Source organism: Mchenga conophoros, linkage group LG8, assembly GCF_057382185.1.
Source record: "Mchenga conophoros isolate Kocher_MC1m ecotype Shallow Benthic linkage group LG8, M_conophoros_male_GT1.1, whole genome shotgun sequence".
NCBI lineage: Eukaryota > Metazoa > Chordata > Actinopteri > Cichliformes > Cichlidae > Mchenga > Mchenga conophoros.
The window spans coordinates 11475882-11502098 of NC_140533.1; the positions used below are offsets into that span (position 1 = coordinate 11475882).

The 26217-nt window shown below is 40.2% G+C and overlaps 2 protein-coding genes across 2 annotated transcripts; one reads left to right on the forward strand and one right to left on the reverse strand.

Moving 5' to 3' along the window:
* Positions 1–199: 199 nt before the first annotated feature.
* wipi1 (WD repeat domain, phosphoinositide interacting 1) lies at positions 200–12809 on the reverse strand. The gene is made up of 12 exons (XM_085284072.1): positions 12339–12809; positions 11207–11289; positions 8763–8932; positions 8571–8667; positions 7289–7386; positions 7094–7186; positions 6944–7014; positions 6293–6400; positions 4449–4613; positions 4236–4343; positions 2331–2470; positions 200–2104 (listed from the first exon to the last, which is right to left on the reverse strand). Exons 1-12 carry the CDS (start codon positions 12413–12415, stop codon positions 1983–1985), a joined length of 1332 nt encoding a protein of 443 aa, XP_085140198.1. The 5' UTR covers positions 12416–12809; the 3' UTR covers positions 200–1982.
* Positions 12810–14780: 1971 nt separating this feature from the next.
* On the forward strand, positions 14781–26013 carry LOC146568200 (cAMP-dependent protein kinase type I-alpha regulatory subunit). The gene is made up of 11 exons (XM_085284078.1): positions 14781–14935; positions 16502–16717; positions 18764–18934; positions 19024–19115; positions 19212–19273; positions 19373–19419; positions 19524–19682; positions 19938–19998; positions 20239–20360; positions 22238–22319; positions 23513–26013. Exons 2-11 carry the CDS (start codon positions 16544–16546, stop codon positions 23683–23685), a joined length of 1143 nt encoding a protein of 380 aa, XP_085140204.1. The 5' UTR covers positions 14781–14935; positions 16502–16543; the 3' UTR covers positions 23686–26013.
* Positions 26014–26217: the final 204 nt, after the last annotated feature.

The following is a 26217-nucleotide window of genomic DNA, read 5'->3' on the forward strand; positions in this document are numbered from 1 at the left end:
TATAAATTTATAAACAAACAGCTGCAGCTAATTCATTCCATCAATGACCAACATTATATCAAGAGCAACGTAACTGTGTGGCTCAAAAATGAGGATACCAGAAATGTAATAACAACACGATACAGTTTGAATTCAGGTTTCAGGGACGTTCTGCTCTGAAAACAGTGGGACAGTTGAGAAAAGTGAGAGAAGGCGGAAGGAGAATCAACATGTTTATGCTACAACACATTAACTTCTAGTGTGTCAAACTTGATACATGAGTTTTAGAGAATCTTACATCATCAGTGTGATTTCTTTCCCCCCTGAAAAAATTGCAAAACACATTTTTTAAGAAATAAATTGCAAAGAAAAACACAGATGTGGTAAGCATGATACAAGTTAAAACTCATATATCAAAATTAATATTTAATTAATTTTAAAGCGTTAGAAGGGTCAATAAACACTCAATTTTCTGTCTTAATTTCATTGCTCAGACTTTAAAAGGATAACGGTGATCTCTTATTTTGTTATGAATAACTGGGGACTGTGTGGCCCTGAGAACTGAGGTTCAGGCGGAGCCCAGGTTTTATCCAGAGATTTACTTCACTGCAAACACTTCCTTCATATACCTGAAATCTATGTACACTTTGTGAACCTGAATTGGAGTTATGCACCAGGGCTGCTGTCTCACATCCCACAGTTAGAAAACCTTGAATTAAGGCATCTGTTAAGCATAAAATATTAATTTAACTAATCCTAACATACTATAACATTCAGACACTGCTATAATACACTAGCACAGTCCCACTGATAGCTCAATTTTGAAAGACACATGTAATGTATGTATTAGTGTCTGTCGAGGGAAAGAAAGAAAGAGAAAGAAAGAAAAATGAATCTTGCTCTGTGTGCACGCTGCTGAGAAAAGGCAACGCTGAAATGTGATTAAACACTGTAACTCACTGTAAAAAGGATGACAAGCTGTATACTCATATGTGGTTCTCCTACAGCCTTCTGAAAGTCTGAACATAAGACATGCTTTGCAGCATTGAATTCAGTGCAGCTTGCAGTGAGTTGCCCACCACAAATCTTTGTAACTGACACTGACGCGATTCATTGTATCCTCACTTGGAGAAATAAACATGATGGTGCAGACGAGATCCTCATCTACGTAGACTGACTCCGGGTTGCAGCAACTTACTGCAATATTTTGGTGTTCTATTTGCATTTATAAATAAGCTGGCAATTATTTGGAAATCTGAAATAACTGAAATAATTTGGAGGCAGGTTGCTTCCCCCCAGATGACCTGTGCAAATGCCTTGCAATCAAAAGCAATCGCTCAGAGGTTGGGGGCACTGTACACTCAACCTCTGGGTGACCAGTTGGTCAACAATTTGTATTTGGTCCCAAAAAAAACTTGCCAATTGCCAATTTTTTCCTAGTGTGACTGAGGCCATAGGAGCACTTTTGTTATTTTAACCCCTGGATATTATTGAGCTTAAGTATTGTCGGTCAGCTCATACTACTTACCTGCTCTTTAGGTTGCTACCATAGTAATGATTTGTCGTTGGACAATACATATATTCAACAGTAGTATAAAAGTCAGAATTTCTAGCTGTGCACAGTGATTATTTCAACATGTTTAACACTGTTGTTAGTGGTAGTATATGGGAGTTAACATTAGGATGGTTCAGACAGCCTTTGACTTAAAGAACAAATGTTCTGTTGATGTTTTTTTCTTTAGGATGAGTGGACCTTCTGCTCTGTTTTAGTGTTTTTTTCTATATCCTTTACAAATAACAATGGGTGCACAAAATACAGAAATACAAGAAGGTAATATCCTTCCAAGATTTAACTTTAGGTGTGCAGGGTAACTTGTGAGAGGGTTGGGAAGCCACAATGTCGCAACACATTAGGAATATTTTGTCCAACCTTCCTACTAGAAACAGGTAAGTCTGGTTTGTGTGCAGGGGCAGGGGCAGGGAGGGTACCCTGGGGAATTTGGTCAGTTATTCTGGTTTCCAACCGGAGGGAACTCATTCTCATCATCCAGACAAACGGGGCCCTCAGCAAATTCGTGCTCAGGGATGACTTCACCCTTCTGGGCTCCACCGTCTTCGGAGTAGCCTGGAAAGAAGCAAAGAAAGAGCATTTTAAAATTTCAAATATTTCTGATCATATTTGGATGGCTAGGGTTTTAACTATAAAGAAACAAGCTTCATTTAAACAGGAGTCGCTTGACAACAATACTAAGAGTTGAACATACACACACTATTTACAGCTGTGTTTAATAGCCATTAAACATAAAGTATACTGACTATGCTCATTTTAAAGTGTCAGCCTTAAATCTTACCCATTAGAGTGGTGGAGGAGGGTGCGGTCGTGGGGAGAGCCACAGTGGCAGCATATGTTTGGCTAGGTGGTTGTGGAGGGACATTCTCGGGGTTCTCCTCTTCCTTCTGGTCCACCTGCTCCTCATTGGACTCAAAGAGCCTGAGGAAGCATGGAAGAAATGGGCTGAATAGGATTTAACACCTAAGATAATGCGACAACAGGAATGCACAACAATGTGAGATTTCTAAACAGCAACAAAAGATGGAAAAGTATGGAAGTAAGGAAATGGACAACTGTTTAAATGCATACAGATACAAAAAAATAGCATTCAAGCGTTTTCAGCTCCTACATGTGATTATAGTGCACATGATTACTAGAGATGGCACGATACGACTTTTTTATGTCCGATACCGATACCGATATCATAAATTTGGATATCTGCCGATACCGATATGAATCCGATATAGTGTTTTTTAATCAACAAAACTGTTTTTTTAAATATCTTGCTGCATTTTGTATAAGTTCATACTCAAGTTTAAAACAACAACTACACTAAAGCTATTCTGTTATACCTGTATGCAAAAAAAAAATAAATTTCATAGTTCAGCAATACTGATCAATCTAATAAACTTAAACCTACACCATCCTCCCTATTCTGGTATTTTAAAGAGTACTTAGCATAAATATTAAGCAACCTAACTAATAGGGTTCCAACTCCCAGCAACAACAAAGATAAATAAATAAAAAATAGGGAACCACCCCTCACGCTCCACCTCATGATGCTTAATCGACGTAATCAACCTTAATTTGATGCAGTGTGAAAAAAAAATGCACAGAAATCAATTATTTTTCAAGAAATATTAAATAGATTCAACATCTTTCTTCAACAAAATTGCAGACTGCACAGATGGTACCTTCCCAAAGTAAAAAGTACTATAGCTTACTAGGGTATATATATTAGACTTAATAGTCACTATATACAGTAATTGACTTCTATTCATTTTACATCAAATTAAAACTTTGCGTGTCAGATAATTATTTATTAAAAGCTAGACATTTTAAATGAGAATAAGAAAGAAAAGTATGTCTTTGTGCCCCCTTTTCCCTGTTAATGCCCTATCGGCCCCCCTGGCTAAACTTTGCTAGATCCGCCCCTGCTCAGTTACCAGCGTCAGCTACGTAAAAAAAGATCCTGGTGTAGAAAGTAATATTAAATAAATTCTAACAACAGCTGATCAAGCTTAAACGTGCTGCTGTTGTTTATCCACTGGTTTCCTCTTTCTGGTGCAAAGTGGGCTAAAAACAAACCAGAGAGACGGAATTGCGACAGAAAAGCCGATCAGCTGATCATTAAGCAGTTTCACGATTGAAGTAGCAGCAAGAAGAGGCAGTCGCTCCATATATCGTTTGTTAAGCTTAACGCAGGAATGCTTTACAAACATTCAGAGATGGACTTACACACTTGCTTTACTGCTCTCGGGGATAACTTTGTCGGAGATGAAATGCCGGGTTGCTAGCGAAGCTCCAAATGCTATCCAGACCACCGACAGGTCCCGCATGCCACAGCCGCTCTATCACGTGATGCATACTGCTCCGACGTGCTAACGTTCTGAGGCGAGTTACGGCGTGTTGCAAGTTTTGTGAGGTGCTTTCGTGATATTTAATGGATCGGATTACATTTTTTATTTTTCTCCGATATCCGATCCAGTAATTTAGGTCAGTATCGGACCGATACCGATACGTAATATCGGATCGGTCCATCTCTAATGATTACATCTTCATCTTCACCTTTCTATCTGCCTCAAGATGTCTAACTTTTCAGTTAGAGTAAGTCAAGGGGAACCAAAATAAGTATACATTTTAATTTAGAATGAGGATTTCCTGCCATATTTATAACCTGTACATCCCACTAAGATATACACACCTGTGCTTTTGAACAAGGACACACTCGCCTCCATCCTGTGGATCCACATTATAGATGTAAAGAAACCCATCTGAAGATGCCACAAGCAGGCGAGGAAGCTTCTGAATCCTGACAACAACATCAACAAAAACAACACACACACAATATAAATGAACCTGCACAGATACAGACTTGTGTTTTTTCAATATACCTGTATAGTTGTAGTTCTCTTACGTAGCGAGGGCACAAATGTTCTTCAGACCGAACATGTTGAGTCGCACTGTGGCAAAGGCTCTGTCCTGATTCATCATGTCAGATACCTGAGTGGGTAAGTAGGTACTGGCTGCTGTGAACATTTTCCCCACATATGCTGACCATGTAGGGGACTCTTCCTCTTGGCTGGAATCAAACAAGATGCTTTGTAGTTAAAGAGAAAGAAAACATTTAACATGAATAAAAGACTACTAAAGATAACAGTTTTATAATATAATGGAGCAATGAGAGTTAGAAAAAAGTGCTGTTTTTAATAATAACACAGCAGAGAGGCCGAGGCATTCATTTACTCTGGTTAGGAAGAGCAACGTTTGAGACAAAAGCATCTCAACTGTCAGTGAGTCCCCCGTGCAAAATAAAATAATAGTAATGGTGAAGCAGGATAATACTCATCTAAATAATGGTTTATTATCAGTTATCACCAGCCACTTTATTAGGTACACCAGTTCTACTAAAGTTCAAACCGAGCATCAGAGGAAAAAAGATGATTTAAGTGACTTTGAATGAGGCTTGGTTGTTGGTGCCAGATGGGCATCTCAGAAACTGCTGATCTGCTGTGATTTTCTCGCACTACCATCTCTAGAATTTCCAGAAAATCTGAAAAAGAGAAAATGTCCAGTAAGCAGCAGTTCTCTGGGTGAAAATGCCTTGTTGATGTCAGAAGGTCAGGAGAAAATTACTAAACTGCTTCAAGCTGACAGGACGAAAAAAACCAACTCGAATAACCCCTTGTTACAACCAAGGTGGGCAGAAGAGCATCTCTGAACACAAAACACATCAAACCATGAAGCAGGAGGAGACCACGCTAGGTGCCACTTCCTTCAGCTAAGAACACGAAACTGAGGCTACATTTCAAAACTGGACAATAGAAGATTGTATAATCTGACGTGTCTCAATTTCTGCTGAAATATTTGGATGGTAAGGTCAGAATTTGGCATAAACAACATGAAAAAATTGATTCCTCCTACCTTTTATCAATGGTTTAGGCAAAGTTGGCCAAATACTCCTCCACACATGTAATGGTGTGGAGGAGTATTTTGTTGGCTAGCTTTGGGTCCCTTAGAAACAACAGAGCATCATCTAAATGCTACTCAGCCTACCAAAGTATTGTTACTGAGCATGCACATCCCTATACACGGTGCACCATTGTCTAATAACACCCTATATCTCAAAGCTCAAGCCATCCCTTTCTTGATCATGACAGGGAGTCTGCTATATTCAAATGGCCTCCAGCCTCACACGTTTTGGGATCTGATGAACAGGAGATTTACAGCTGACCAGCAGGCAGATCTGCAGCAGCTGTGTGATACTATTATGTCAATATGCTCTAAAAGACCTAAGGAATATTTTCAGCATCCATCCATTATCTTCTGGTTATCCAATACAAGGCTGCAGCTGTTAGGGTAAGAGACAGGGTCCCCAGTCTAACACTTAGAGACAGAAAACCATTTGCATTCACAATTTAGAATCACCAATTAACCACTAACTGCATGTCTTTGGACTGTGGGATTAAGACAGAGTGTCTGAAGAGAACCCACGCAAACACAGGGAGAACATGCAAACCCCACACAGAAACACCTTGTTGAAATTCTGCCATTAAGAATTAATGCTGAAGAGAAAAAGTGGGTCCAATCCAGTGCCAACTACTTTTATAGATGCACCTAATAAGTGACTGTGAATATTTACATTAATTAACATATGACTTTATATAATAGGATTAATATTATTCTCAACACAATTTTCTTTTCAAAATTAGATAGTGAGTAACTGAAAAAAGAAGCTTGAAAAAGGAAGAGAGAGTCAACCTTGGGCTGTGCTGCTCCAGTTTAAAGATATGGACCGTCTCAGTGTTGCTGGAGGCACACAGGAACTGTGCATCTGCACTGAAGGACAGCGAACTGATACTAACATATCTGGAACACACACAGGAAATAGAAAGAGAAACAAAACAGTGAGATTTAATTTCTTTTAAGTAATCCAAAACTAACATTACAGTGATGTATTATTAAAGCCCGTGCACGACTTTGCCTTTAAGGATTTTTGTCTGAGATAAGAAATGACTCTGCAAACCTTTGGACACAGTCCGGTCACAGCAGTGTGAGTGTTGAAACGCTGTGTATGACAGCCTCCATGCTATCTTACAGTGTAATGTTTCCATGACCCCACCACTCACATTACTGTTAGTCAGTCACTGACACTGGAACCTGCTCAGCACATTCACAGCCATGTATCATTGGCTGTTGAGCGGAAGAGCAGTAAAGTATCTTACTCACCAAAACATGTAAGTGGTGAATATTACCAGATTTATTTGCACTGCTCACCTTCATGTCACGAGAAATTTATTAAACCTCTTTCCTACATTATGAATCATGTTTGTTCAATGATTTTTTTTCTTTTCAATTCTGACTGCTGGTCAGTACTTAATGCCTAAACTACGTGAAAAGAATAATAATAACCTTTTCATGCCTCTGCGAAATTCAAACAGCTTCTGTCCTTCAGGGATGCTGAAAACTCTGATGACAGTACCCTGTGGAGGAAAGCGTGGTCAGGAGGGACTGATGTGTAATAAAAGAGAAGGAAGGTGAAAAAGGAAATCAAACCCTCACCTTCTCCGAAGCACTAGCCAGCTTTGTGCCGGAGGCGTTGAATGTGAGAGCTGCCAGGGGACTGTCATGGGCCTGGATCAGCGTCACAGTGCTCTAAAGGGGCAACAATGCTCTTTAACACAAGGCTGCTCTTTTCCCCCATGGGGTTTCCAGGTGAAATGAAAACAGCTGCATTTCTTTCCTTTGTTGCCTCACCAGATTGTTGGCATCATAGACTGTGATCTCTCCCATGGTGGCGCTACCAGGATACGCCAGGAAGGAGTTGCCATGGTTGATGGAGAGTGCACAGAGACCTATAAAGGAGACAAGAGGATTATTTACTATTTTATCTTTTTTTTTCTTTTCATAATCACTGATTTGGCTTTTTTGCCTATTGGAGTTAACATGCATTATCTAATCTGACTTATTACTTATAAAGAATAATGTGTTAGGCCTGTGAATACATTGGATCAAGCAACTGTTGCATGCTTTTTTAAACACAGTGCTTTGGAAAGCCTATGAAATGCAAAATTCTTATCACTGTTACAGGAACTGAAGCGCCTTGTCACATTTAATCAGTATTGATATAGCAGAGTCCATTTGCTGACTTTATGATTGTTGTCTGCTTGTTTTGTAAATTGAAAATGTATCCACAGTGGCTTCCAGTCAAAAAAGTAATGTAAATTCCACTTGCATGATTAAATACACAGCTAACACACATGTATATGATACTACTTTTCCTTACAGTCCCCCAAATATTCCCATATATTATTCAAGTGTCACAAAATGCATAAATTTCATTGCATTGGATAGCATAATGTCAAATCAAATTGTAGCTGCATTTATTTTCTCTGCACACAGTAACTTCTAACTCTCTCTTTAATCACTTAATCACCTTTAAAGCCAACTGGAATCTCCGGCAGGCTACGTAAAAGACATGCTGATCCCATCTGAACTGTATGCAGCCCTCATAAACAGTATGGCAACCTTAAAATCTCAGCTGAGCCCTTTCTGGCTGTTCTAAGGTGACCATGTGTCTGCCATCAGGGCCTCTCGGCTATTGTGGCTCGCAGCTTCATTGACTTCCCTTAGATCTTTTCTGAAAACATGTTTTTATAGACCAGGTTTTATGCGATGTGTCTGTTTGTCTTTTTGATATTACTTTGCTTTTTGTTCTTTTTCTACTGACATTTTGCATTTAGTTCTATGCCCCTTTTCCTTGTATCAATTATATCTTCTTTTTTTTAATCTATTATTGTTTGCGATTGCAGACTGGCTTTACCTTCTAAGCATCCTTCTTTTGCCTTCATTAAAAAACTTTCTAAAGAGATTTTAAAGGTGCTGTACTATTATTAATGCTTCAGTGTCTTCTAGCCCACAGAACAACTTGGCAACATCTGGGCATCAGGCTGTCTCTCTAACAGTTGGGAGTTTTGGGGTTTTTTTTGTCATGTTTCAGCAGGCAAAGCTTTAATTTCTTCCAAAAGCTGTAGTCTACCTGAGGGGTTGGTGGGTGTGTTGAGCAGCGTCTTAAGGAGCTTCATGTCTTTGATATTGTGGATGTAGATCGACTCTTCGAGGCACACCACGAGCCGCTGATGTTGAAAGAGACACGAGCACAAGAACATGTAATTATCAGCACAAACTGGGATGATAAAGGGGTATGCAAAGCTGTCACTCTTGTCTTTACCTGTCTGTTGAGCCTGACAGAGAGGATGTTGTTGGAGTAGCTGTAGTTACAAATTTCCGTGCCTTTCTTAAAGTGATAGACGTTCATTCGTCGTGGCATGGACAGACTGACCACAACCACTAGGCTGCTGGAAAACAGTCGCTCCACTATATAGACATCTGGACACTCCACTGGGGAAAGAAAAACAGATGAATCTCTTGAATACTTGCTTACAGGGAGTGCAGAATTATAAGGCAAGTTGTATTTTTGAGGAATAATTTTATTATTGAACCATGTTCTCAATGAACCCAAAAAACTCATTAATATCAAAGCTGAATGTTTTTGGAAGTAGTTTTTAGTTTGTTTTTAGTTTTAGCTATTTTAGGGGGATATCTGTGTGTGCAGGTGACTATTACTGTGCAGAATTATTAGGCAACTTAACAAAAAACAAATATATACCCATTTCAATTATTTATTTTTACCAGTGAAACCAATATAACATCTCCACATTCACAAATATACATTTCTGACATTTAAAAACAAAACAAAAACAAATCAGCGACCAATATAGCCACCTTTCTTTGCAAGGACACTCAAAAGCCTGCCATCCATGGGTTCTGTCAGTGTTTTGATCTGTTCACCATCAACATGGCCTGTATTTATATAGTGCTTTACTAGTCCCTAAGGACCCCAAAGCGCTTTACATATCCAGTCATCCACCCATTCACACACACATTCACACACTGGTGATGGCAAGCTACATTGTAGCCACAGCCACCCTGGGGCGCACTGACAGAGGCGAGGCTGCCGAACACTGGCACCACCGGGCCCTCTGACCACCACCAGTAGGCAACGGGTGAAGTGTCTTGCCCAAGGACACAACGACTGAGACTGTCCAAGCCGGGGCTCGAACCGGCAACCTTCAGATTACAAGGCGAACTCCCAACTCTTGAGCCACGATCGCCCATTGCGTGCAGCAGCAACCACAGCCTCCCAGACACTGTTCAGAGAGGTGTACTGTTTTCCCTCCTTGTAAATATCACATTTGATGATGGACCACAGGTTCTCAATGGGGTTCAGATCAGGTGAACAAGGAGGCCATGTCATTAGTTTTTCTTCTTTTATACCCTTTCTTGCCAGCCACACTGTGGAGTACTTGGACGCGTGTGATGGAGCATTGTCCTGCATGAAAATCATGTTTTTCTTGAAGGATGCAGACTTCTTCCTGTACCACTGCTTGAAGAAGGTGTCTTCCAGAAACTGGCAGTAGGACTGGGAGTTGAGCTTGACTCCATCCTCAACCCGAAAAGGCCCCACAAGCTCATCTTTGATGATACCAGCCCAAACCAGTACTCCATCTCCACCTTGCTGGCGTCTGAGTCGGACTGGAGCTCTCCGCCCTTTACCAATCCAGCCACGGGCCCATCCATCTGGCCCATCAAGACTCACTCTCATTTCATCAGTCCATAAAACCTTAGAAAAACCAGTCTTGAGATATTTCTTGGCCCAGTCTTGATGTTTCAGCTTGTGTGTCTTGTTCAGTGGTGGTCGTCTTTCAGCCTTTCTTACCTTGGCCATGTCTCTGAGTATTGCACACCTTGTGCTTTTGGGCACTCCAGTGATGTTGCAGCTCTGAAATATGGCCAAACTGGTGGCAAGTGGCATCTTGGCAGCTGCACGCTTGACTTTTCTCAGTTCATGGGTAGTTATTTTGCTCCTTGGTTTTTCCACACGCTTCTTGCGACCCTGTTGGCTATCTTGAATGAAACGCTTGATTGTTTGATGATCACGCTTCAGAAGCTCTGCAATTTTGAGACTGCTGCATCCCTCTGCAAGATATCTCACTATTTTTGACTTTTCTGAGCCTGTCAAGTCTTTCTTTTGACCCGTTTTGCCAAAGGAAAGGAAGTTGCCTAATAATTATGCACACCTGATATAGGGTGTTGATGTCATTAGACCACACCCCTTCTCATTACAGAGATGCACATCACCTAATATGCTTAATTGGTAGTAGGCTTTCGAGCCTATACAGCTTGGAGTAAGACAACATGCATGAAGAGGATGATGTGGACAAAATACTCATTTGCCTAATAATTCTGCACTCCCTGTACTTCTACTCAGAGAAGTTATGGAAAGTACCTCATGTCAAAATTCATTCATAGTACATTCACAGTATCCCATCTATTTGTGAGCTGTGAGAATGGTTTGACCTGTAGCAGACTTGCTGCCAGTCTTCGCAGCAGCCTTTTGGTACAAAAAAAAAAGAAGTGCCTCCGTCTGCGTTTACCTACCTTGCACATCAGACTAAACATGACTTGAACAGCCTAAATTAAGTTGAACATGACCACAGCTCAAACTATGCTGTGCAGACCTCTGTCACTGTGTACTCGTGTCATATTTAGGGGGCAGAATGCAGGTTGGTTTGTTTGCTGATTAAAGAGAGTGAAGAACAGTGTCACTCCTACCCCCTTCATGGATGCAGTCCAGTTTGTCCACAGCTGTGACTGAGAAGAGCCGGTAGCCGGTCTTAGTGCCCACTGATAGAGAGCTACAATGGAAGCACACCCAAATACTTTTTTTAGTAACACTGTAGTTACATAGTATACCATCGGCCTTTAATTTAAGTTGGATACATTGGAATACCTTAAAAAAATAATGTCTTTAGTATTATACACCAACACACACATATGGTCACTAGTATAATACTGTAAACCATTGCGAATGGTTATAATGGATCATAGATACCAATGCTGTAATAGCTACTTTCTAAGCAAGAAAATAATACACTGTGGCCTCAGTTGACTTCCTTACAGCTCTACTGATAACTAACCCATCATTGTCCATGATGCAATAGTAGCATGACCATAACTGACAACAGGGTTAGGACATGGTTATCAGATCACAGAACTACTTTGTTAGGCTTAGGGCAGCTTAAGCCTGCCACAAAGAATTTCAGGCAAACATCTGTTTATGTGCACAAGTCTTTGGCACCTGAGTCATTATCATGCTTAGGCAACAAAGCCTTAAAGCAATTACCATTAAAAGCGGTTAATTTCCATAAAGATGCCTGCCTTCCTAGCTCAGCTGGAGATGAGAGGAGCATTGTGGTCAGCAGGCTTATTTGGCTGTTTAGCCTGAAGCATACCCAAAGGAGTTGTTTGTTTAAGGAGACACACATTAAAATCAAGAGTTTGTGAATTCTTGGTTCAGTATGAGATACTGTAAAGCAGATTTTTCTTAAAGCTCCTTTATTTTCATTATTAACAAATAGCACTGCACGTTGACTGGGAGTGTAAGCAAGAGACTGTCAAGAGACTGTTAAACTGTGTTACTACAAGTTTGGTTATAATACTAAAAGACTACTCAAAAGTGCAATAGGCCACACAGTGGCCTACTTCATATCCAGCTCTATGGGACTCTCGTCTAGAAGTTTAAATGGTGCACACAAAAAGGTTACTTCATTTTGCATGCGCTCACTTTGCAGGTCCCATCAGAAAATAAACCACATTATAGAAATGCAGCTGAAAATAATTATGCAACGGTCAGGTGTATCAAGGAGATTGAGTTCATGCAGGGCCCAGCTCGCAGGTCGCTTACGTGGTGTCCTGGTTAAACGAGGCACAGATGAAACCTCGATGCACTCCGGGGTCGTCGGATAAGTCCGGTGACTCCATCCCAGCAGCTGAATTCCCCCTCCTCTAGAGGTCGGAGGCCTTGGGCCCGGGTCGATCACCGCCGGAACCCGCTTCCCCTTTTGCTGCTCCCCGACTGTAAGCGCCACGCTCACACTCTTCGGGGACAGGAATGTCCGGGCAGGCTGGCTCAGATGGTGCACATCGTAAACAGGAGCGTGAGCTGCTATGGCTAACCGGAACGGGAGCAAAGATAAACAGGAACAGCTCACTGACGACCGTTTTACTTCGGAGAGGCTACACTCCCGTTGTTATTATTGTGTTATTAACTTCCAGTGTCCACACAGGAAAACAAAAACAGCTGATGGGAGGATGCGTCACCCTGAGGTACATCGTGATTGGCTTTCCAACCATACGTCTGCACGCCTCTCTGGCTTTTCTATTGGTCAAGTTGATAAAATCCAAGAATGGTTTTAGCAAACAGCTATCAATCAACCGAGCGGCTTGTTTAAGAGGAAAAACTGGTGATTGGCCAGTTTTGCTTTCAGTCTTGTCATGAGGAATTGTTTTGATGATTTGATTGGATGAAAACCCAGTGACACGCAAACAGCTTAAATTACAGTACGCAATTTTTGGTAATAGTTTACTTTTTTTTTTAAACAAAGTAATATGAAATTAAATATACTACTATAATATCTATGTAAAAATATTTTTATGTAAGAACATTTTTAATTTATTCGTATACGAAAATATTTCTATTTCAAAGTTTCGGTTTAAAGCACTGACGTGAATTCAGGTTTTTAAAACAACTAATTAACCATAAAAACAAACAAAAGATTAAGTAGTTTAAAGCTTTTACTATTAAGCTAAAACTGTGACCCAAAGAAAGTCTTTCCTCTTTCAGTTCCTACTTGCGGTGGCTGTTCATCTATGTCGTGTCTATGTTCGTTTGTCATGCTTACAAAAATAAAAATGTAAATTAAAAACTTGGATGTGCAATACATTACTGAGTCATTATTGTTGGCTCTGTGAGCCACGTCTAGATGAAGTTGAAGTGCAGACTTCCTGCTTTAATTTAATATATGATAATAAGGGATTTTTTTTCTTTTTGACAGCAATAGCTTTCAAATTCAGTGGCACACTTGGCATCAGTTTCAGACTTTTAAATACTTAACTGATGTTGAAATAGTGAATAAATAGCCCAGTCTTGCAAAAGAAACAGCAACAGAGTTTAGAAACAGGAAGCCTATTAATTAATACATTTCTTATTTTAAAAAAAACCCGCATTAAAGTGACACACGGTTCCATTGAAATAAGGGTTATATCCACAATGCATTGCGTGACCTCAACTCCAAAGCCCTATATACAAATGTGACCTGAAAGTGATGTCAGTACCCAAACATGTATGAACATTTCACTGATTTTATTTCAGGGCAATGTATTCATGCAGTAATCTTGTTAAATAAATAATAAATAAAATAAATTTCCCTCCATTGTACCTTATCCCTAGCGTCCTGTCACACCAACCCTGTGTATGCTCTCCTTCGCTGCATCCATGAACCTCCTCTGAAGTCTTTTCCTTTTCTTCCTGCCCAGCAGCACCTCCATGTTCAGCATATAATAGCATTTAATTTAGGTTATCTTGGTCACTCCCACTGAAAATCTTCACCTTTGCCACATCAAGCTCAGTCTCATGTCTTTTTTGTCACTGTCACCATCTCAAAATCATGCATCATAGCAGGTTTCACTGAAATCTTGTAACCTTCCCTTTCACTCTTGCTCCTTCTGTCACAAATCATCCCTGACACTCATCTCCACCCACCCCACCCTGCCCTTCTTCTCTCTTGTGCACTGTCCTTTGCCTTGGATCGTTGACCCCAGCTATTTAAACTCACTCTACCTTCACTATCTCTGCTCCTTGCAGCTTCACTGTTACACCTGTCCTCTTATTCACTGACTTTCATTCCCCTTTCCTCCAGATTATATGGTCACCTCTCCGTGCTCTTTTCCACCTGCTCCCTAATCTCACCATAGATCACTATCACAATATCATCTGTGGATACATGCAGTATTACTGAATTACCCAATAAGGTATAACACTATATCTGTAAAAAATAACGAATAACATTCATATGAGACATTTTTCTCCCTAATGAGTAGCTGCTTCAGCTTCTGATACTACTTCTTTAAAGTTGTTTACCGTTACAAGTTAAATGAAAGACTTGTTCTTGTAGTTGGGGTTCGTAGTGTTGTTGCTTTTGCCACCACGACCACTTTTTGAAATCAAATATTAATCAATTTCTTTGCCTTTTCCTTGACGTCACGATTTCCGTGCGGTCTCCTTTAAGGTTGCCACGGGTTACCGGCTCACATGTCAGAACGAAGAGAATTGACGTCAGTGACGGCTGTTGATTGGTTCTCAGCCGTATCCGGTGGGGCAGCGGTCCAGGGCTCGGGGAAAAAAATCGAAAAGAGGAGGAAGATCTGGTAACGGTGCGCTTTGAGAAATATCTTACATTCCGAGTCACCGTTTAAAGGCTCGGCAGGATTTTACCGTTTCTTGTGAGTATTCGTGTTGTTTTGGTTCGCGGAACATATGACCTCTGTATAGGTGAAATTTGTTTCCTCCGTCTCTCGTTTGTTTATGCTAGAACTCAAGATGGCGTCATTGGAGGAGCGCTTTGCCTTTGCACGGAGCTAGCGAGCTAGGCATCAAACCTGACATACATAAACTAGGCCGAAGGTAGTTTAGCAATCCTCTGATACGCGTGTTGCTCATTTGAGGAGTTTTCTGCTGCTTCTTCATATGTCGGGTTGCTCGTTTTATTAGCATTAATCTGCTCGTGTAAGTTACTTGACTGCAGCCGTCAGCTTTCTCGCGAAGCCTTCCTGACCTAGACAGTGTTACAGACAGGGCATCTGCTTCATATTTACTCTAACGGTGGTAGTATTTCACCACTTTTTAAACCATTAAATGCGTTATTACAATCCATCATCAGCTATGCTCATTTGTCTGCTGTTTAGCAAGGTCATTGTGCCTCGCTGTTGTTTTGTTTAATTGCATAGTTAGTTTTAGGCGATGCTGCAGGATAGTAGCTGATTCAAAGAATCAACATTTAAATATAAATAACTATTTTACGACATTTCAAATAAAGTAAGACTTTCTTATTGCATAAGACAGGAGAGCTTTCCTAGTAGAGGTTGCCGTAGCTCTTAATTTATACCACCTGGTCCGAAAACAGTATCGTTTACCACATAGTTATTCCTGTGCTGGGTTTAGATTAAAGCAAGCCTGCCAAGTTTCCACTACAAGCGTAGTTAGTTGTGCATAACGGCTGTGCGAGCTTCATCTTTGATAACATGGCTAGTAATCTCCCCTGGGCCTTGTCAGATTAGAAATTATCCGAATCCTATTATACTGATGCACATGCACGATACACTTGCAGGCACAGAATAGATTGTACTCTCACTCCGCAGGACTTGTTTACTCATTTACCCTTCTAAATGGCAGAGATGGGTTACATCAGGACTTTAGAGGCCTTCCTGATTTAGACTACATAGCCAGATCAAGCTCAGAGCTGTCTGAAGAAACTTATATCACAGAGGCTGATCAGATGATCTAAGGAGCTGTCAGGCTGTCTTGCTCAGCACCAGTATTGTGGCGTGAAATGTTGAAACCTCAATCATGTGCGCTTGCTTTTGGCCTGTTTCACATTTCACCATTCGTCTAAATTTAGGCCTTGTCTATGATAATGTTTCAGCCCTAGCCAGCTGCTCTGTCATTGATAGAGGGCTTAATTCAGTCTGGGGGAAAAAAACTTGAACTGTTTTGTGTAAATAAAACCAAGAAAAACGGTGTGCTTGTTTTAGTTTTGTTGTGTCTGCCTGTGTGTGATCACATCATATGACCATTTTTCGCTCCAGACAATTAGGAGCACTCGGGTTCCATAGTGACAAAAACAACATGCTGTGCTTTCTCACTCCGGCTCCATTTTTCTCACATTCTCACATTTTTCTGTGTGTCCAGTTCACATTGAGACGCTCAGGCTCTTTTACCCCGTGTCACTCTCTGTCCTCAGTGTTGTGCGCTGATGATCTGACACCATGCTTCTTTTCCTTTCCTCTCAGCACAAAGGTTAGAGGTCACAGAGCAGGGTTGCGGCTGTCGTCATGGCATCTGGAAGTACGAGCAGCGAGGAGGAGCGGAGCCTGAGGGAGTGTGAGCAGTATGTGCAGAAACACAACATTCAACAGCTGCTGAAGGACTGCATTGTCCAGCTGTGCACCTCCAGGCCAGATAGGCCCATGGCTTTCCTCAGGGAGTACTTTGAGAGGCTGGAGAAGGTTTGTGTGCTAATGTATGTTTGTGTCTTAGACAAATGCAAGCCATTTGTCAGTGATGGGTGGGCATCTTATACCCTTGTATTGGACTGTACTACTGCCAGTTACTGTAACCTACCTTCTGATTTGTGTCACTTACAGTGACGCCAAAATTCATAGCACTTTAAAGCAGAATGATTAGCTATTGGTCCAGCAGGCTGACAGCACTTAACCTCCCACATTGACCTTTTTCTATTTACAGTTGGTTCTTGATTTTTAATTTTTTCAGCATGCAATGGGGGAAAACAGACAAGCCCTATATTATACATTTTTCCCCTTTCTTTCTTTTCTTTCTTTCTTTTTTTCAAAGCACATCTTGTGGAAAAATATTTAGACCCACCAAATGTGCGTGCACACTTGGAGAACAGACTTCCAGAAAACTCTTTGAGAAGTGGATGCTATAGTTTACTCTAAATATTAGTAAAATATTGCCAGCCAGAGTCAGCAATAGCTCATATGAAGGAACAGAGAATAAGTAAAACAATTAATTAGTAGTCTGGTTACTGTCAGATCTTTTGCAGATTTTTATCTTCCAGAGACAGGAAAATGAAATAATACCTTAGCTACTATTTTGTTTATCTTATATTATTATTTTCTTCAACTGTAGTCATGATCATACATAGATGGACAGTTTCAGAGTTTTTTCTTCTTCAGGTTTGCAGTTATTTACGTTCAACATTCAGAACATTTGAGGCTTTCGTCCATCTTTTTATCTATTTTCTTTCGCTTATCCAAATCACCATGGCAGTGTGGCTGTGGACTATTTCAGCTGCCACAGGGTGGGAGGCAGCGTGCACCCTGGACAGGTCGCCAGTCTGTCACATGAGGCTTTTGTCAATATTGAATTATAAAAGGTTAAAAAGTAATCGGACGCTTGGCTCCAAAGTGTTGAGCCGTGTCATTTCATTGTTTTCATTGCTGAAAAGAGCTCAGGAGTAGCCCAGAGGTGATTTAGAGATGATTTATTCGACCTAGAATGAGTTTAATTGTCTTGGCAATATGAAGAGTAACAAAATAATGATAGCCAAATGCAAATAAACTATTAGATCTAAAAGAGAAACTGTTGATGTAATTTGCATGGGAAAGACGACTCTTTTTAGTTTATTTTTTCAAATAACTCCATGGCTAGTCTAGATTTCTGTCCAGCACATGATTAAAATAAGACCAGACAACACAATTTCATAAAATAGTTACAATATTAATTACTTTTGTTGGTTTTCTAAACTCAATTTGTTTGTCTGGTTTTTTTTGTGTGTTTCTATACACTAGGGGCCTCAGTTTTGGGCAATACAAATACTTAGTGTTTGTTATAAAAAGAATGTGGTTTCATGAATTCCTTCTGAAGAGTCTCAGCAGCATGCATGGTGCAAACAGGAAACATACTTCCTATTGAAATGCATATGTTTCAAAGTTGTACTGCCTGTAACAAAAAACGTTAAAAATCTTGTTACGTACACAGGAACAACTGGATAATGGGCTGCACCAAAACCTCTCAGGATTTATTAAAATTTTCAGACCCAGTGAAATCATCACAACATAAAGGCTACAGTCCAGATTACAAAAACAAAAGGGCGAGAGTGGAACTCATAGATTTCACAGTGTTATATGGAGTGATGAAGCAAAAATCGACCTCAGAACGATGGAAGGGGGAAAGTGTGGCTTGTGCACATGTGACTGCCAGTGGAACTGGGACAATAAAACGTATTGATCATTTCACTGCTCATAGAAACAACAGGATGAGTGTAGGGGTACACAGTGGCTTTTTGTGTGCTCAGATTCAACCAAATGCAACAAACTGATTTCACCTCATGTGAACTGCTGTCCAAATAAATTGCATATAAATCAAAAGTGTAGTGTCTGCAATAGAGGAACACACCCATCTGATGCATGCTGGAGGAAAACATTACCATGAGTCCTGAGTGTAGGATGCGTTGCTTTCTATCATACAATTAGTTGTGACTGTATAAATCTTGTTTCCCTGACTGACTCAGTCCTGTCCCTCCTATTTAGGAGGAGGCCAAGCAGATTCAGAACCAGCAGAAGGCCAGCAGTTCCCGTTCAGACTCTCGTGATGAAGAGGTGTCTCCGCCCATGAACCCCGTGGTAAAGGGCCGCCGGCGGAGAGGCGCCTTCAGCGCAGAGGTTTACACAGAGGAGGATGCCGCCTCATATGTCAGAAAGGTAAATGCATACAGCAGATACGACGCTATGGCACATATGATTTCTATTTGTGCCAGCATCCTGACATTGCTTTCTTTTTGATTCCTAAGGTCATTCCAAAAGACTACAAAACAATGGCTGCCTTGGCCAAAGCTATTGAAAAGAATGTTCTCTTCTCACACCTGGATGACAATGAGCGGAGGTACCAGACTTAATATTTTTTATAATTTTCAAAAAGTATATTCGTGGGGATGATTTGGATGACTGGCTCACCTCTCTGTTTCTTTTCTTTATTTAGTGACATATTTGATGCAATGTTTCCAGTCACCTACATTGCTGGGGAAACAGTTATTCTGCAGGGTATGATTACAGCTTGTCAGCATTGATCACAAAAAAGCATTAACCAAAATCATAGCACTGCTTTCTGTCGTGCTAACTGACTCGGCTTTATGCCCTCAGGTGACGAAGGTGACAATTTCTACGTCATCGACCAAGGAGAGATGGATGTGAGTGTTTGGATTGTCAAGTAGCTCTGTTAAATGACTCATTTAAAATCACATTTAACATTTGCAAGTATTTATTTTGGTTTGTCCCTTTTCCAATCCGGTAGGTGTATGTGAACAATGAATGGGTGACCAGCATAGGGGAAGGTGGCAGCTTTGGAGAGCTGGCACTGATCTACGGCACCCCAAGAGCGGCTACTGTCAGAGCCAAGACCAACGTTAAACTGTGGGGCATCGACAGAGACAGCTACAGGAGAATACTTATGGTGAGGAGATGTGCGGCTGCAGACCAGCGTTTCTAAAGCTTGAAGTTGAAATGTTTTTGATCTATTCTTGTACTGTAGATTCACTGTTTGCTCTTTTTTTCTGTTGCTGTTGTATTGAGCTAATTTCTTCTTATAGGTGTGCCATCGTTCTCATGTTCACACTTCTAATCCACCAGCATATTCTTGACACTATGTTTGTTTGTTTTTTTTTCTTTTTAAGCATTTACACTTTTAAAAAATGTCCTTCTCTTTTAGGGAAGCACTTTGAGAAAGAGGAAGATGTATGAGGAATTCCTCAGAAAAGTCTCCATTTTAGGTGGGTTACTTGTTTTTAAATTAACCATATCAGAAATTAAAGCAGAGGAAGGGAAGCACATTACCTGTGTCTGTTGCTGAGATTAAAATAACCTGAAAAGAACTTTAAAAATATCTCACTTTTAAAAGAAAAACAGTAACAGGTTCAGGCCTTCAGAAGATTTTTTTCTTTTTTGGTTTGTTTTTTATTCTGTCATCATTATGTCTCATTATTAAATTTTGCTCTGCTCTCCTTCCTCAGAGTCGCTTGACAAATGGGAGCGTCTGACAGTCGCCGATGCCTTGGAGCCTGTCCAGTTTGAGGATGGACAAAAGATTGTTGTGCAAGGAGAGCCCGGAGATGAGTTCTTCATCATCTTAGAGGTATCCACTTGATTCATTCGTCTCCTTTTACACACATTAAAGGTCTCGTGTTGTACTGCTTTATGACATATTAGTATTAGTCTCACTTGTCTCCAGAATATTTCAAGTTTCAAAGTGTCATTTTGTTTTTTGAGCCACACGTTTGTATATCTGTGGTTTGGCGCTCATTCAGTTCAGTGAGGTCAGAGTGCACGGCTGCTGACACTCATGCATGAGACACTCTGTGGCTTCTTTCTTTGTGTGTGGATATTTCACTTTTGAATAGAGCTAAATTCTCAGCACAGTGTTTGTGAATGCAGAGTTTGTTCGACTACCTCGCAGCTATAAAAATCTAAATTTCAGCAGTGCAGTGCATTACTATGTTAGCAGTTTCCCCTTGTAGTTAGTGTCTTTAAACTCAATATTTTCTGATCACAATGTTTTCTGGAAACGGAAACAGATAAATATGTACATGAGTGTGAAGTGCAGGACAGGAGAAGACACACTCAGCTGGATTTCTGTTCAGCATTTGAATGTAACGGAAACACGTAAAATGACATGAACACGCACTTCTCTACTTCTCTGTTGGTTATGAATCAGCCCTTTTTCTACACTCTGTGGTTGTCTCTCATCGTTATGTTGCCCCCAGACCTCTGACCTGTGCGTGTACTAATTAGGTCACATGAGCCCTCCCTAGGAAACAACAGGATTTCCTTTTCCTATTGTGACATGATTGGCTAATGTAATTCACTGAGCTTTCAGTTGTTAAGGTGACAGGAATACATGAAAGTGTTAGTTTGGTTAGTTGTGGGCTGTATTTTCAACGCTTTGCTTGGTGTCACGCAGACTTTTTTCATATTTTCTTTATTTTAAGCAACCAGATTCCAGAAATGACCCAAACTAACTTTGGCAAACACTGGCTTCCTGTGCAGCTCTGATGTTTAACAGCTTTTAGTGCGATACTCAATAATTGTGCTCATATCTTAAAGTCACACAAACAAACTTCAGCAGCTTTGTGTTCAGCAGTGTTAAATTACTGCTTTCTTTTTCATCAAAGTCTGACGACTTTAAGAGAGATGGAGGCTTCAGTTCCTCTTCAGAAAGAGCTGTGTGACAGCAGCGTACGCCCAGACAACACTTTAAATATATCCAGCAGTTGAAATCTTTTTTTCTTTTCTTTTTTTTTTTTTTTGGCCAAAGTATGTCTTGCTGCTGGTAGTGCACACCAGTATGTTTAGCATTAGTGTTAGCAGCATGCCAGCAGCGAGAGGGTAGGATCATAGGTGAATTTTTGCTCAGCTTCCTTTGGTTACCTGGTTTCTAGATCTTGTAATGCTGGCAGCAAGCAATATTTTACATTTCTGTAAATGTAAATGGCTACTTTATCAAACATTTGTCAATGAGTTGAATGACCTTGTCTGCTCCTGCTTTTCCTGGTTTTCTGCCATATTTACATAAACTAATGAGCCGCACAAAGCTACAAAATAACATAAATATGACTAATTTTAAACTGAATCATGCAAAGCTGCTCTACAGTTGTTGACCTCTGTTTTCCACACACTCCCTCTTGTGGTCATGCATGTGATTGACAGATGATCGGTTAGTGTCAGAAAGTTAATTCACAGGAAAAAATGGAATAATCCCACACTGTGGAATATTTCAGTTCCAGCTTAGTTTTTCTTTATCTGCATTATTCCAACATGAACATATTTAGCTTTAAGGTTGTTATGAAGTTGTTACAACGTTTTTGTTTTTTCTTTACTGTAGTTTTTATAAAAATGTACCACTGAACAAAATAAGCATTGGTTTAAACAACTGAAACCCTCATTAGTCGCAGTCTTGATTCATCAATGTATTAAAAGCACTTTTATGATAAGCTGATGTTTGTGTGTTTTCAGGGCTCTGCAGCTGTGTTGCAGCGTCGCTCAGAGAATGAGGAGTTTGTGGAAGTTGGGAGATTAGGACCATCAGACTACTTTGGTAAGAACTAAAGTGTTACATAGGAGTCTTTTACAAATATATGCATGTAGGGCTGCTCAATTAATCGAATTTTAATCTCGATTACGATCTGGGCTTTCAACGATCATTAAAAATGACTGAGCCGATTATTAGCCCCTCCCTCGTGCTTTACTCTCGCGCTGCTCCGTGTGGCAAATCGAGCGCACCTCTCTGCATTTCGAACACGTGTCACAACAATTAAGAGCAGCGGTCCCCAACCTGTTTTGTGCCACGGACCGGTTTATGCCCGACAATATTTTCATGGACCAGCCTTTAAGATGTCGCGGATAAATACAACAAAATAAAATTAGTACAGGTACCGAAAAAAAGAAAATTTATGCATAACACAAGTGAAAAGACCAAGGAAAACCGAGTAAACGATAAAAACAATAACAAAATAACGCTGAAAACCGATAAAAACCCTGAAAACTATACATTTCACACCTGAGCCTCAACTCTCGCGTCCCAGTACCAAACGACTCACGGACCGGTACTAGTCCGAGGCCCGGGGGTTGGGGACAGCTGATTAAGAGGACCCGAGGGAAGCTCGGAAAGCTAAGCAGAAGTTATTTGGAGAGGAAAGTGACTGCTGCTGGTTAAAAAGAGAGGTAAAAAAAAAACTTCAGTGGTGTGGAAACATTATGGGTTCGCGGAGTCAGTCGTGGATCAAGTAGACATAGTGTGTAAACTTTGCTACAGTGTCGTAGCTGCACTACAGAGCAACACTGCAAAGTTCACTAAACATAGATCTTTACATTTTTCATTTATTTTTTATACTGCAAACATTTGCACTGTTATCAGTATTTGCACACTATTTTATATTATTTTTTGACAATTTTTAAAGTCATTATTCAATACATTGTTATTGTTAAATAAATATCGTCAAATAATCGAGATCTCAATTTCAGTGAAAATAATCGTGATTATCATTTTTGCCATAATCGAGCAGCTCCATATGCATGTATGTAAGTATGTGTCATGCCATTAACTCAGTAGTTTTTTATTTTAAGTAACAAAAAAAAGATAGGGAGCATTAAAAATGGTGGAAAAACAGATCTTTGTGACTATGACCAACACTATTTCTGTATACATGTCTCTGTGTGTGACACTGAAGGATGTTTTCATGAATTTTGAATTTTAAGTCTGTGACACTTGTTTTTTTTTTTTTCCCCCAGGTGAGATTGCTCTGCTGATGAACCGCCCCCGCGCCGCCACCGTGGTTGCCCGCGGCCCCCTGAAGTGCGTCAAGCTCGATCGGCCTCGCTTTGAGCGTGTCCTGGGTCCCTGCTCAGACATCCTCAAACGCAACATCCAACAGTACAACAGCTTTGTGTCGCTGTCTGTCTGAGGGAGCATTTCTCCTCACACTCACTTCTCCGCCCCCCGCCGCACCCTCTCCACCTCTTCTTCTCTCCTTTCAGACCCAGGGGTCCACCAGTGCTTTTCTTTTTTTGTTAGTTTTTTTTTTTTTTTTGCTTTCTGTCACCTTCTTCTGATTTCAGTTCCCCCATTCCCACTCTTAATTTCACACACAAATCATTTTATTGTTCCCACCGGTCACGCTGCTGTGACTGTTTTTGTTTTTTTGTTGTTTTTTTTTAAGCCATTCACCAGCGCTTGTACCAGCTGCTGTACGCTACCTTGTAGGCACAGTTACACCACATGTAACTTATGTTATATATATATATTTGCTGATTAAGCTTCTTTTTTTTTCGATACGAAGCGGGAGATCTGAAAGGTTCTCAGACTGATGAGACAGACAATCAGACTTTACATTGCGCTTTCAGTAAAATTATTATTTTTTTGTTGCAGACTGAAGTGAAGAAAAGTTTCCTTTGTTGTCGGGCTTTTTTTTTTTTTTTTTTTTGGACATCAATTAGCTTGACTACACAGAGAGAGAGCAGAACTGAGAAACTGTAGAGGGCGTGAAGATCTAATGCTCGACTTTGGTTACCGTTTGATTGGTACGACGAGAAAACAATGTCTCTTTTAGTTCGAGAGAGCTTGTACAACAAATATTTTTTATTGTGCAGCTACCAGGCTAGTGCCAAATGTTGATTACTGTCATTCAATGCAAAGATGCATAGCCGTGGGAATGCAATGCGTGCTCTGTTCCAAACAGGAAGTAGTTATCACCCTGTAGTCATCTTAATCAATAGGACGACCATACAAGAACTGCCTTGACTACTCTGAGGAAAATAAATAAATAAATAAATAAAAAGAAAGGAAGACAAAAAAAAGAGTATTAAGTGTATTTCAGTATTCAGTTTCTTTAGTATATACCAAATAACTTGGTCACTCTTCTGCTATGGTTTGTAATCAAAATGTTATAGTATAGTTAAAATGATCCTAGTTATATTATTATCATTGACTAAATGATAAACTTATGGTTTGGAGTGATGGTGATTGTTTAAAAAAAAATATGTTGAACTTTGTCTTTTTGTAAACACTTATTTTTCCATAAATTCTATTTTAGGTGTCCAGTGCCACAAAGTAAAAATAAATGCTTCTTCTTGTCAACTGATGAAACAGTATGTAATTGTATTGTGTAAAATGTCATGGGTAAAAACTTTTTTAAATAGATCAAAGGGATAATTAAAGGTTTATCGAAGCGGGGAGTACAAAGCGGTTTTAAAGGACTTTTCAGGACATCTGAAGTATTTCTGTTTCACAGCTCGGCACAGGCGAGTTGACAGGCAGAGCGAGCGGATATTTATTTAAAACTAGTGTCATTGCTTATTGCCTATTTGAAAAGGTGGCTGTCTTTTCATCAGAGTAGCTTGTGACCTGTTCTCTATGCTTACCTGGCATGATGTTTTAGGCATCCAGTGATCTGGTATGAATGGAAGTGTGTATTTAAAAAAAAAAAAAGAAAGGAAAAAAAGTCCTGCAGACGCAGGAACCCTGTCGAATATTTGGTTTGTTACTCCTTAGCTGAACTGCTTCACAACTATTTAGATGCCATAATAAAATGAAATATTTCTTTTTAAAAAAAACAAACAAACGGACAAAAAAAAAACCTTTACCAAATCACATGATGTTGACTTCTGGACTCTACATTCCTGCATCACTGTCTGTTAGCAGAGATGACCTGTAATCATGTTTCTTTTGGTTCTCATTCAGAGCGTTTGTACTCGCTTACAGCTGAGATGTGTGTTTGGTTTTATGTGCCGATTGCAGGGTAGTCAGGTTGGTGAGAAGACCTCATGGATGTGAGTGTATGTTTCTTCACGCTTAAATCTGATCATCATGCCCCTAACCCTCAGGTTAAACCTTGCGGATGTGGCTTACCTGTGGATTTGTGTCCACTGACAACACATCTGGGAAATGGCTCCGTTAGGGGTGAGGGTTTCACCTTTCTGTCAGAATATTGTTTTCGTGTAAATAGCTGCATCATTGGTTTGAGTCCAAAACGTTTTTAGCCACACTGCAGTCGTCCCAGTTTGCCTTAGCTTACCTAACCTGGGCTTACAGTAGAAGTCAGTCACTCCTGCTAGCCCGACCTTCAGTGAGTTTGTTAGGCCTGCAGCACAGAGAGCTGCAGATTATAAGAGGACCATTCTTTTTCTATTCTGTCCTGTATTTAGTTTGACCTCCTGTATGTGCAAAGATGTTTATCCTTTTGGTATAGATTGTTCCAGATGGCAGTTTAAGCAATAAAATAGTAAAAAAGAAACTCTGCTTTGTCTCAGACTTCTTCCTTTGCAGACTTTCAGTACTGTGCAGGGTTCTTCTTGGCTGCTTGATCACTCATTTCCAGTCCAGTCCTCATACCTGACCATTTTCAGAAGAGTGGTTTTGTTTAAGCCACTTAACATGGACCTATGAAACTAAAAGGATTGGCCAGTGTCGTGTCTACACAACATAACATAACTTTCAA

Excerpts from the sequence above, each read along its gene's own strand:
- LOC146568200 (XM_085284078.1), top strand. The coding sequence starts at position 16,544 with ATGGCATCTGGAAGTACGAGCAGCGAGGAGGAGCGGAGCCTGAGGGAG. Across the intron at positions 19,999-20,238 it reads CAGAAAAGTCTCCATTTTAG|AGTCGCTTGACAAATGGGAG; the intron begins GTGGGTTACTTG and ends CTCCTTCCTCAG. Across the intron at positions 22,320-23,512 it reads AGGACCATCAGACTACTTTG|GTGAGATTGCTCTGCTGATG; the intron begins GTAAGAACTAAA and ends TTTTTCCCCCAG.
- wipi1 (XM_085284072.1), bottom strand. The coding sequence starts at position 12,415 with ATGGAGTCACCGGACTTATCCGACGACCCCGGAGTGCATCGAGGTTTC. Across the intron at positions 7,015-7,093 it reads TGGCTAGTGCTTCGGAGAAG|GGTACTGTCATCAGAGTTTT; the intron begins GTGAGGGTTTGA and ends TTTCCTCCACAG. Across the intron at positions 4,344-4,448 it reads AACATTTGTGCCCTCGCTAC|GATTCAGAAGCTTCCTCGCC; the intron begins GTAAGAGAACTA and ends TGTTGTTGTCAG.